The sequence below is a fragment of the Impatiens glandulifera genome, chromosome 5, assembly GCF_907164915.1.
Source record: "Impatiens glandulifera chromosome 5, dImpGla2.1, whole genome shotgun sequence".
In the NCBI taxonomy this organism is placed as follows: domain Eukaryota; kingdom Viridiplantae; phylum Streptophyta; class Magnoliopsida; order Ericales; family Balsaminaceae; genus Impatiens; species Impatiens glandulifera.
In genome coordinates, this window is record NC_061866.1 from 41,508,029 (window position 1) to 41,521,608 (window position 13,580).

At 30.4% G+C, this 13,580-nt stretch overlaps 1 protein-coding gene and 1 non-coding gene across 2 annotated transcripts; both read right to left on the bottom strand.

The window, feature by feature from the left end:
- Positions 1 to 1,972: 1,972 nt before the first annotated feature.
- On the bottom strand, positions 1,973 to 10,995 carry LOC124937920 (serine/threonine-protein kinase tricornered-like). The gene is given in 15 exon segments (XM_047478254.1): positions 1,973 to 2,412; positions 2,582 to 2,638; positions 3,992 to 4,076; positions 4,196 to 4,243; positions 4,335 to 4,448; positions 4,542 to 4,673; positions 5,370 to 5,454; positions 5,546 to 5,625; positions 6,282 to 6,501; positions 6,614 to 6,855; positions 6,945 to 7,028; positions 7,672 to 7,689; positions 7,691 to 7,767; positions 7,770 to 7,846; positions 10,694 to 10,995. Coding segments are annotated over 15 exon segments (1,560 nt in total). The 5' UTR covers positions 10,834 to 10,995; the 3' UTR covers positions 1,973 to 2,311.
- On the bottom strand, positions 10,048 to 10,150 carry LOC124940778. Its single transcript, XR_007099516.1, has one exon. It is a non-coding gene; the product is annotated as a U6 spliceosomal RNA (small nuclear RNA).
- Positions 10,996 to 13,580: the final 2,585 nt, after the last annotated feature.

Below are 13,580 nucleotides of genomic sequence, written 5' to 3' on the forward strand. Positions count from 1 at the left end.
GATAAGAGAGAGAAGTAGAGAAGACGACAATGATCCCCATTTTATTATTACAAGACTTCACCTTTTTCTTTTGCCACATTTCATTCATGGGAAATAATTTTATATAGCCTCTATACTTTTTGATGAACATCAATTAAGCCCCTAATTTATTTGTTATATGTTTTTATATTTTTATCCATATTTTAATCAACATCTCAAATTTTAAAAATAGTCAACTAAATATTCTAACTTTCTAGAGCTACAAATAAGTTAAGTTACTTGTCTAAGTCAAAACTCAACTTTAACCAAGTTCGAGTCGAATTCGATGTCTCTTTTAATATTCGAACTGAGTTTGAGTTTATATTAGTCAAAACTCGATTTTGACCAAGTTCAAGTCGAGTTCACGCTCGAACTTATATAATATTTCAAACTTTTTCGAATCTAATAATATATAATTTATTTATTTTAATATTAAAACATAAAATCTAAAATAATTTTTCTTCCTCTCTTTTCAAAGTCCAAAGGTAAGACTTCATATTATTATATTATATTGCCTTAGAAGAGAAAAACAAAAGCTCTAATTCCTTAATCTATAGTCAATATTATAATATAATATATTATAATATAAAAAATATTATATTATATTCATACATCTTTAAATATTCTTAAATCTTTCTTATTTCTTACTTATTCACAAATATTTTTCATTATTTCTCTCATTTATTCATATTAATTTATCAATCTTCTCTTATTCATAAGTATTCCGTCGCTTCTCTTCATAATATTTTTTAAAAAATCAGTAAACTTAAGTTATTCAACCATCTATTTTGTTAAATAAGTATGACAGTTTAATATTTTAATTTTAAAAATAAATTTTAATTTGAGTTCGAGTTTTTCAAGTCGAACCGTAAATAATTGAGCTCAAACAGTTTGGCTTAAATCATTTGCAGATCTATCTTCAATTAGGCATGTTAGGTAAAAATAATATAAAGTTCTTTATCCTATAGTTAGTATAATCATTTTTATATTTTTTTGAGATGCAGTAGCTAAGAAAGATAATATATTTTTAAAGTAAAAATTATTTTTATACATTAATTTTAAATAATATTTAATTAAAACATAAGATTTTCTAATTATACATTATATTCATTAAATTTATTGATATAATAATTAGGAGATAATTGGTAAACTAGTTCAATCAAAAGAAATTTTATATTTTATAAATAAAATAAAAAAAACTTTGCATATTATCAATAATGTAAATTTATTTTCTAAAAAAGTTAACACAACACCAACACTAATTTATTTAAAACACTTTTTAGTGATAAACTTAAAGTTAGTTAACATGAATGTGACACATAATCCTACATGGTTTAAAGTCTTGTTTTTCTATTAGGAATCAAATAGAGTTGCTCATTTTATTGCATATATGAGGTAAGAGTAGCCTTATTTTATAAGTGTTGGTCAATGTAATGATTTGAGTGACAACCTCCTCATTTCTTTTAATCATATGTAAGGGATTTGTTAGAAATTAATGTACATATTTTTCGAAGCTTGTTTGAAAACCACTTATTTTTCTATAAAGAAAATTGAAAACTCACTCTAACTTGTACTTACAAAATTAATTGTTTCACCTCACCAAGGTATAGTAGTAAGAGTCGATTTAAGAGATCAAAAAGTCCCGGATTCGATTAAATCTAAAAACACTTTGAGTTTAAGCGTGAATCATGCATTTGGGGTGTCATGCTAATTCTCCTAAAACTCTAATTGTTTCTTAAATCCATACCAAACAGACCTTCTCACATATTGATATAAAAGAAATTTTAATAGGATAAAAGAAGAGCAATCACATAGTGCTATATCAATTATCAAGTTACATTTTAATTTCATAAGATCTTTACAAAAGTTTAACTTTGGGAACTAACAAATATTGTAAATCATTGAATTTTAGTAATACCAATTAACTAGTAAAATATCAATGGAATTTCCACATCACACAGAAAAATCAATGCTATCATTAGCCAATCCCAACAATGCAATTACAAGGAAAACCAGTTTAGAACACGAATACACATTGGCAGGCCGCGACTAAAAAGAAAAAAGAATTTAAATTACTTGAAAAGAAATACTTACACCAAGCGAAAAAACAAATGTTAATTCCATCCTAAAAAACACCATCTTTGTAATATATATGATTACTTCCCCTAATCATCATCTAACAAAGCACAACACCAAATAGTTAAAAAAAAACACTAAATTCTGGCATCATTTTATGCCATTGCAAGGGGGGAAGATAATTGGCTGTACTAAATGTCACAAGGCTCCTGCTCGATCACTCACTTTGCTTTGGAATCTCGAGCTGTGGAGGTAACAGCTTGAGGAAGCTTCCTTGAGTGGGCTGCTGTTTGACAGCGCCTGTTTGAGACTCGTCATCTGTCATTAAACATTATGCATAAAAACGTGGACCAAATTGAGCCTATGCATAACAAATGTAGTTCTTTTTAATCATGATTCGGTTTTGTTGCTTCAAAATGCTTCTTTTCTTTTTGTCGGGAAGAGCCTAAAAATGGTGTATATATTCTTTTAGGGAGAGGCATCATACCAAAAAGGGACTTCACTGTGGGTCTTTTTGGTTTAGTGTTCTTCTTCTTCAATTCAGCTGGAAAATATATAAAACCAATAATCATAAATGAGAACTATGGGTTCAATTGTTCAAATATTATGTATGTAGAGCAATAAAGCATAGGTTTGAATCTTGTATACACCAGAAGAGGATTATTAATAAAATAAATCATAATCTACCACTTCTTTATGATTGCTTCCTCGTGAGCGAATAAAAGTCAGAATATGCTTGCTTAGCATAAATAACTGAATTTCAGAACTTATAGTTCTATACCTCAGGCAGTTACACAGAAGGATCTCTAAAGCCGAAGGAAAGCATTTACATGGACCTTTTCTATTGTAGTCCTAGAGATTACATGCAAGCTAAGACTAACATTTGTGTCACAATTAGAAACACTTTTTGAATCTGTTTTTAAATTTTTAACAAGGAAAAAAGGATGTGTGTTAAAACTGAAAACACTTAACTAAGTGTTAATACTAAATTTTAAGTGTTGATTGAGTTTAAGTATTTAGCATATAAACATTAAAAATACCAAATGAAAATATCTGAATTTTAACTTGTAAATAGTCAGAATGTAAAGTTGATTTAATAAAATGTGGAACTAATATTTAGAAAATACTTAAAGACTAGTTTACCCTTATAACGTTGAAAGTTGATTAAAATTGTATTTTAGATGCTCTTACTAAATTACCTAGTTAAGTCATTCATATCTTACTAAATTAAACCATATTTTATAGCTTAATTTTTTTAGTTTAGTTTGAACTGAATCTAAATAATTAAGTGTTTTGAAATAACATAAGTCATGAAACTTAATAAAAATAAGCAATTAATCTAAAAATCATTTAGATGAAGTGATAAGTTTTGTTAATTAAAAACTGTCTTGAGTTTAGTTTCCAAACATTTCCTATATCCAAATGCATAAACAAAAAATACAAAGTGTTTACAAATAGGGTAATGTTTTCAAATTACATTTTTTTTTGTACAAATGTGAGAGAGCAAGGCATCTTCTAGTAGCTTGTTTTCCAAAATAAAATTTTTTTTGGGAATTTAAAATGAGACAACGTATTAAGTATGTAGCCCGCAAATACACTTAACCATTTAAATAGGCGCAGAACTTGTCACCTGACAGGCTTGAACCCAGGACCTTAGGGTGAGTATTCACCTCTTATTGCCGCTAGGCTAGAAGAGGGGATAAAAATGAAATGTTTAATTGTAACTAAATTAGCAACACATATTGCATTTAGATTAAACTAATGGAAATACTTTAATTGTTCAAGAAACTTATTTAGCTACATTCAAGCATTTCATAAGAAAGATGAAACTATAAACAAGAAAAGATGGACAAAGAAAAATCAAATAACACAAAAGTATGACTGAATGAGAAAATACCAATTCCAGACACTTCATGGTCATTGACAATTTCAAAATTCTTGTATGTGTAACCCGCAAAGTTGATATCCTTGGATGAAAGCATCTGCAGCCACGGACGGGGAGGAATTAAAGCCAAAATGAATTATTTACATAGGTAAGAGACTAGATAGAGGAAAGAAAAAGAACCATGATTTCATTAACAAGGAACTTTGTTAAACTTACCTTTCTCCATGGCCCTGATTTTGGTGCAGTTTGAACATTGTTGTCTGTCTGTAATATCAAAATGGTAGCCCAAGAGACTGGTTGATGAATTACTCCACTTACAGCTATCATTAAAAAAAATATGAATTTCATTCCTAACCTCTTCAAATTTCTCAAAGTTCTGTGTATCCAGTTCTCCATTGACTTCAGGGGTAAATGCAGCTTTCATTTGATATATCGTGTCCCACTCAACACCTTCAAACCATTTGTGAGCCTGGAAAAAGGCAAAACAATGGTCAGTGGATCCTCCACTTCAGTTATCACATGTTGACTGAAAATACTCAGAATGAAGCACACAGAACAACACCTTTATTTCATCTGCACCTTTTGTTCCAAGTCTATGCTCTACATTGCATAAAAGCTTGCATATAAGATCCTTTGCTTCTGGGGACAATTTGGCCTCTTCTGGGAACTTTAAGTGAACTCTCCAGTTTACTATCTGCAAAGTTAAGTTTAAGACTAGAAAATCAGAGACACGATCCAGGGAAAAGAGATTTTGAGTAAATGTAGTAAATACATGACATATGACATAACATATCAGAAGCTGCCCTTTAACAAGAATATCTTTCTGAGTTTCAATAATTAATGTGCATGATGTACCCAAAAGAATGAATACTGAACTCAAAGTGATGGTGATAAAATATACTTCAACGTATAAAGGTTTAAATAGTTAAGGGGACAAGATTCAAGATTAATGGAAGCCGCGATAAGACTAGGACAATACTGATTGGGTATCATGAAATCAAGGAACAAAAAGATAGGAAGCATGAGAGCTAGCATGAGCTATTTCAGAAGGATATAACTCAGATCATGCTTAGTTAAAGTTCGTAGAGTTATTTAATAACAATGGCCTCATTTGAGAACACCTGGATACAAAAATTCTAGATCTTTGGAAACTAAACTTAGTAAATTTTATTGTTTGTTTTTCATAGATCCGGATACATATACATAAAATATAAGTGTTTCCAAACGGGGACTGCTTAAAATTTTGAAAGGAAAAAGTAAACACACTTTGTTTTCTTTCTAATAATTATTTGAATGGTGTACCCATCACATTATTGACGTTGGATAACTTTCAACATTTGAAGGTGAACCCTATCCGTATGGCCCTACTAAAATTTTCTTGATGAATTACCTTCCTACAAGTGGACATGGGTTCATCTGAATAAAAAGGAGGATATCCTACAAGCATCTCATACATGATAGCACCGAGAGACCACCTGAAGAAAAAGAAAGAAACTGAGTTTGAAGGGAAACACCAGATAGGCATAATGTAGCTTACTAATGTAAATTCCCTGATAAAATACACACCAATCACATTCCATTCCATATCCTTTCTTCAGCAACACTTCTGGAGCAATGTAGTCAGGTGTACCAACAGTGGAGTAGGCCTGCCATCAAGTGACAATATTTAGTCAATAAATGCATCATTCAATGAAAAGTTGGTAAAACAAACTTGATTAGGATACACATGAAATCGGGTCAGTCCTGTAATGTAGGATAGCAGCCAAAAGCTTTTTCTTTTTTTGAAACCAAAGTTTTTTCCCTGGAAGAGGCTAGTGTAACATCCCATCTCTATACCTCCACTTTAATCGAAGTACTTTTAGTGGGAATCAAACCTAAGATCTCAGTCACTTAGTTCAACACTCTTACCACTTGAGCTACCCTGAGTGGGTAATAACACAGGATTGCAGCTGTTTCAAATGGTATATAAGATCTAAATACCAAAAGTAGGTGGAGAACAAAGAATAACTTATTTTAACAGTAATGTGAATGCATTAAGTTTTATGTTGTTTCCCCATAATGAACTTACATGTTTATGATACAAGCCCTCTAACCAATTTTATATAATGCAGATGTCATTTTCTAAAGTATAATGTTATTGGCATAGATGTCATATTTGATGATTGTTTTCCAATCAGCTGAAAAGAAGTAACTGAATGAATTTTCACTAAATATGTTTTAAGGGTTCTAAGGGAAACATAAAGATATATAAATGGGATGTGAAGTAAATGGAAAAGGCTCAATAATGTTATGGTAGACTTACAAGCATTCTCCTATTCCTTTGCCAATGTTGAAGCTGCTCTTGCTGAGTGCGTTTGGGAGGAACAGGCCGTCCATCACTCTGAAGAGCACCACTAGGATTATTACTGGCAGAGAAATCCTTCTCATGAAGATTACTGCAGTCCAGAGGTTTACATAACCCAAAATCTGACAATTTCATATGACCATGTTTATCGAGCAGCAAGTTGTCAGGCTTTATATCTCTGTAAGCATAAATACCGTAAAGCACTTCAATATTTTATGTAATAGCAAAAAATTAAGATAATGCAGGTACTAGCCATTTTTTATGAATCTTTACAAGAATTGACAACAGACCTATGGATATAATTGTGCTTATGAATAGACTCAATAGATAAAACAGTTTCTGCAACATAAAATCTTGCTTCCTCTTCTGTTAATGTATCCTTCCGCATCAGCAATGTCATCATATCTCCACCAGGTAGATACTCCATGATGAGATAAAGGTACTCATCATCTTGGAAGGAACAATAGAGTTTGACAATACAATTGCTATCAACCTCAGCCAAGAGATTCCTTTCAGCTTTTACATGCTCCACCTGCAGAGAAATTAAATGTAAGAGCAGCAAGAAGCAAAAGAGAATAAAAAGCTTTAATTGATAATTTGAAAGAATAGCACCAGATTTACCTGTCCTCTTCGAAGCATTTCAGACTTCTTGAGTTTTTTCATAGCATATACATGGCTTGTTTTCTTTTCTCTACATATTCTAACCTATAGGAAGAAAATATAAGTAGTTAGTTGCAATAATGGTGTAAGAAGTGTTTTACTTGCCAAAGTTTAGCAGCCTAGGAAAATAATAAAAAGATCATCTGTAAAAAGCAAAAATAATTCTTTGTTATTTGGTGTTGACTAAATCTCTCCAATTATTGAAACAACTAAATAAGACATTCCTAGCAAGTGTGATATTTGTTTCCAGCAACAATATAACAGTTAAAATTAGAAATCTTGACTCATTTATTATGCAATAAATTCCCGATGTAAAATCAGCCACCTGGCAATATATGAGACCATAACCAAAATAATGTATCTTGTCAAGTAGAATAGTAGAAACACATATATTAAAATTCATATTTTCTTATGTAGTAATCTGCAATAAAAGAGAAACCAAACTACCAATCTTGTGGTATCACAATCTAGGAAAGGTGTAATAACTGTTTATGCGATTTGGAAATGAAATAAGTACAGAAAGTGCGATGTCTAATAAAAAACAATTTGCAACAGTTCTTGACCCACAAAAATTGCAAAGCTATCAAAGAGGGAAGAGAGAAATATATAGATAACCAGTTACTAGAAATGCAGATAAACAACACACAGCCAAGAAAATAAGACTAAGCAAGAAGAGAGTAGTAATAACCTCTCCAAAGGCACCCTTTTCCTATCATTGTCAATGGTTCGAAATCGTCAGCACACATTTTATGCCTCTGAAGGTGCATATATTCTGTTTCCTTTTCTCCAGATACTTCAAAATGTTACTTTTCTCTTCCTCAGAGACCTCAGCATCAGCCAATTTCCTCTCAAGCATGTTACGTCTGTGTAAAACATCACGACTAAGTACTAGATGAGGATATGCTTATTAAAATTTGCCGCTTTACAGTCTTCATGAAAAGGAAAAAATATTACTCATATGAGAAGGCAGTGGAGTAAACAGACTAAAGTAAATTAACTGCCAGAAAGGTTTGAAGACATGCATCTACTTTCACCACCCATGACCCCAATCAAATGTGGCATCAATTTAGTTAAAATGTTTCCACATAATCACCAGTGTAGTCATTAATTGGAGTACATTAGTTATTAAATCACCAACCATATAAATTAACAAGCAAACTTACATCCAAAACCAGCACTCAATATCCCATTCCTAGCAATCTTTTATTATAAGAGCAGGCATTTACCATTCTCTGCCCAACACCAAGACTTGTTAGGCAGCATCCAATGTTTGGGCCTACTAGGGATTCATTTTCATTATTGCCATAGATCGAGCAAGCTTCCAAATAACGGGTTATACCTTGCGTTCAGACTTGAAGTTTCCAGATAAACCCAAACCTAAGCATCTACAACTAGTTTTGATCAATCGTATTTCTTGATCAACAAATAGATTCTATTTTCTTCTTATTTAACAAAAGTTGTTTGCGCGACACGACAACAGGCATGATATACAAAAACAAAAATAGAGACGAAAGTTAAAAAAAACACGGTAAACTATTTGAGCCACATGAGTACACGTTACAAACAAGTCACGGTCTCACTGGAACAAAGACCTACCCCAGTCTCGATTAGGTTTCCTATTCAAAATAGCTAACATAATGAACCCACATTAGATCTTATCATAACGTGGTAAATGATCTTTCTTTCCTTTTAGAACTTCTTAATTTCTAATGTAAAAATATATAAAGAACTAAGACTAACCAAATTTGGCATTTTATGGGGAGAAATTTTCAAAAACCCACATGGACATCTTATTCCAGGAATGAGCTGCAGAATGAAGCTAGAATTTAGATATTTAGCCCAGGAAGGGCTTAAAGCTTCAAGAACTATGGCTCAATAATTTTCAATGTGTACAAACTCACTTAGAGTAGAAAAAAACTTATGTCGGGGAGATATGTATTCTTAGATGCAGTCAACATGAGATTAAATACCTCATGAAAAGCAGAAAAAATAGTCATCTTGCCTCATTAATCATACTTTCCTTGTTATTATTAAAATATAAGAAGTTAAGAGGATGTAAGTGATCTGTCAGTTAATGATATACCCATTGGTAATATTTCGATCTCATATATGTCCCAAGAACTCTTCGTGACTATAATTCATAATCTGCATATCAATCAGTACACAAAAGTGAACTTTCAGTTATACAGACAGTTTAAGCACCATCCATATTTCCAACTACTCCACCCACATGCTAGCTTTTGTCCAGCAAATAGTGAGCAGAATTTGACGTGCGTGCACATTCGCTAAATTCAATGACACTTGTGACAGTATTTTGTTTTACTGGGATCATGCATGAAATGATCTATGGCACCTTGATTAGCAGCTTACAGGAACCCTCATCTGAATGAAGTCATACATTGTATGAACAAAATCTAAGCAAGAATGTGATGGATCTAAATTACGAGTTTCCAGCAGACGAATAAAAAAAATCAATCTTGAGATTGGTTAAAGTAAGGTGGCTTGCTTTTGTAAGCAACCTTTTAATATAGACCATCTTCGAACAGCAGACACATTATGGATGCTTCCTAGAAAGCTATTTATAGAAATGGTGCCAAGAGTTATAAATTCACATTGCGACACCAATTCAAATAACACAGCAATAAAAGCATGAAAAATGATTTCTACTTCGATGCTTATACGCAAAAACAACCCCAAAAGGCATAAGATAAAATAAAGGGTCATACCATGATTCATATATTGGATCTATTATGAGAATTTAAATACCATATATGATACATTGCTAATTGTTTTGATAAGAAAATAAATACAAAAACAATAAGTAACCATATAGTTTAAAACAAAGAAAAAAGAAACTTAGTAAATAAGAATGTATAATCAAGTCCTCCAATTTAGCTAATACTTATCTTTTTCTCACTTGTTTACACTATTCCTAATTTATTGTATTAACAAACAATACAAGAAAGATAAGGTTGGATTAACAATTTTCTAAAACTGGATTGTTGTCAAGGAGTTCTCTGCCTACAAAACATCTTGAGACAAAGTACTTGGCATTGGATAACCACACCATAGGATTTGCATCATGATTTGTGTGTGTCATCCTTGGGCAGAGGCCATGCTAATCTTCTCTGTATCGTTCCAATTTTATTGGACGTCCCCGAAGGGACAAGATTTGCATCATGATTATGTGACTGAATCAAGTAAATTTAGGGTATTTATATTCTAAATCCTACAGTTGCGATTAAAGCAAAGGGCGTCCCGTTATACGAGAATACGATTAAAGATACGGAAACCCTGAAGATTATACGACATTTCAAATGAAGACAAATCTTATAAATATGCAATTTTACTTAATTCTATAAGATAGCCGTTAGAACCATTTTCCAACACATAGTATCACCTATTTTTGTAATATCTATTATGAAATAAAGTTAATTGATCACTTATTGTGTGCAAAGTCCAAACCCTTCATCTCCCTCCTTCTTGGAAACCCTAGTTCTCATTGATCGAACATCACAAATTGACCCACAACTTTTGCAACATATTCACAAGGAAAGATTGACACACTTTTGTTACCAAGAAATGCATCTATCAAGTAGTAGAAGCAAATCACTATGCAGCATAAGCACATTAACAAGCAACTTAGAAGAGAATAACCAAGCAACAACATAGAATGCACTTAATCAATACTCATCATGAATAATACATACCGCTCCCTCCTTTCATGCAGGTTCTTCATTTGTTCCTTGTAATGATTTTCAATCGTATTGTTTAGCGCAGCTACCTTCTGTTTAGTAGCATTAGAAGGAGCTTCCTCAATAATAGGGACATTTAGAAGCATCTTTACCATTTGTCACACTTTCCTTCTTCTTTGATGAATTTGCTTTGTCTTGTGAACGAAACTTACTTAGCCAGCGTCTTACTGACTCATTTTATCCCTTGTAAATTATGGACACAATTTATCAAGAGCTCATCCAGTCAAGCTCCTTGCCGTTATGTCCCACGAATTTCGCTGTACAAAAGAACAAATTAGACAAAATTAAAACTTGCACCATTTAGATGAAGCAAAAAACATGATCCATGAAATTACATCGAATCGAGAAGGAATTGATAAAACATTAAAACCCCAAATTTCATGCAAAAGATAGTATTTTTGTAGTGGAGAAGTTAAAGGGTGAAATTAAAACGGAAGAAACTCGAAATTCGATTGCTGGGTAGCCTTAGCGAGAGAGGAAGAGAGAACAGAGCAGAGCATACCATACCAGAAAAAGGCGATTTTGAAGAGAACCCTAGAGAGAGAGAGAGAGAAAGGGTCCGCCAATTAGGGAAGAAGATACTATTGGTGGTAGTGTGTTGCCGCGTGAATGTAATTGAGATCCACCTCGTCCACGCCCCTTCCTTTCTTTCTCTCTCAAATTCACAGACAGTTTTCAAACTGATATCTTTTTGGCTGTTTCTCTACTCTCTTTCTCTCTCTATATCTCTACTACTTTCTCTCTCTACTTTAGCTCACTCCCCACCCCTATTCATTATTTATTTCTATTCCCCTGTCATTTGATTGTAAGAGAGATTTTTTATTTTTGGAAATTAGAATTTAGGGTTTGTTTGATTTCACTTCACTTTATAGTTTTGGTTTTTTTTTTATTTATTTATTATTATTAAGTAAAGAGAACTAACATGACATCTTATGGTCATTGCTCTCCGATTGATTGCCGTATCCGCCTCTCGAAAGTGACATATTGATCTTTTAAGTTTTTCACTAAGCACGATGGGTATTCAGTTTCTCGTGTTTTAATGTAACATGTTAATAAAATTATTTTACATATGATATATAGAGAATCATAAAATTATTCCTATAAAAATGTGTTTAAAGATTACTAATTTTAAATTTGTGACCTATTTAAATTTTACTCTTTTAATGACAAATTTCACTATTATTAATATGTATATGAATTTTTTGTTTTAGTGAAATCGATTTTCAAGTCGATAAAAACTCTTTACACTTTAACTTGCAAGGAAAAAAAGAAACATTATCAATAACTAGGTTCGGTTGTGAGATAAAGTTATTTAGCTTATGATTTAAAGAGATTTTTCTTTTAAGTAAATAAAACCTAAATTATAACGACTGCATTTTTAAACACATCTTATGTATAAAATTTTACAAAGAAATAAATAAATAATAATAATAATAGTAGTCATGAGTCTTTCATTAAAGTCAATGAAGATTAGTCATGAATCTTGTATTAATTAGAGATGATTCCAATAATCTATTAGACTAGTGTGTATGAAAAACATTAGAATCTTGACCAAGAAAAGAAAAACATTATAAGACAATCCATTATTATCTCTAACTTACTTTCTTTAAAAACAATTATAAATTTATGGGCTTGTTTGGAATGAGTTTAAAAATTAATCATAAATTATTTTTAAAAAAAATTAATTATTGGTGATTTTATAATAGCCATTAATATATAATGATAAAAAATTAAAATAAAATATTTTTTTTATTATTGTGATTTTTTTATTAAAAAAACAACTAAACCAAACAAAAAGCCTAATTAGATGGACTACTATTCCAATTGCATAATTCATCCTTTTAAAAGTTTTTTACTATATTAATTATTATTTTTTAAATTAAATACAAGCATATAATAAAAATGAGGTTAAAACAGATTTAAAATATTCACCAATTTCCTTTTACTTTAATAATTGAGTTTCCTTCTTGTTATATGTTATATGATTTTAAAATAACTTACAACTTGCAACCAAATAAAATTATTTTTAAATGTTTTTTTCTTCTAATTTTAGAAAGATAATAGGAAGTAAGGACATTCACTTTTAACTTACTTTCAGTTTGATTTCTAGACAATATCAAACTTTGAATAAAATAATTAGTTACAAATAAATGTTCAAAATAGACCATATGATATTCCAAATTTTTACCAAAAAACTTAAATATTTTTTTTATCAATAATATGTTATTTTTACAAATTAATTACATAGACCAACAAGATCTTACATTTACATTTCTTTTTTATAATATTATATATATAATTCTAGTTATATTAGTAAAATTTTAATGAAAATTACTTGTATATTTTTTTATTATAATAATTTGTTGTTATATTTATTAGCTTAAAATATTATTAATATTATCGGTTGTATTTCACTTCAATCCTCTGATTATATAAATTAAGTCTTGCTTGATATGAATTATTTACATTAGATCTAATTATCAAAACAATTCAGCAACCCATAAACTAGTCAATGCTTCAATTAAATAATTTAATTATTATAATCAATTCAAATTTTCACTTACTAATTTATTTTTATAATATTTTAAAATATAATATATTAATAGTTTGGTCATAATTCCAAATAATTCAAGAGCTTGTTGATAATAAAGTATTTAATATTTAAAAATGTTATAAATAAAACATAATTAAGAATTTTAAGAATTTGATGAATTGTTTCTTACAATCATTTTTTGGTCTTTAAAAAGAAACAGACTATTAAAACTAATATTTTTACTTTTATTTTTTTTCTTCAAAAAGCAATACTTTTATAAAATTAGTTCAATTAAAAAGAAACTAGAAA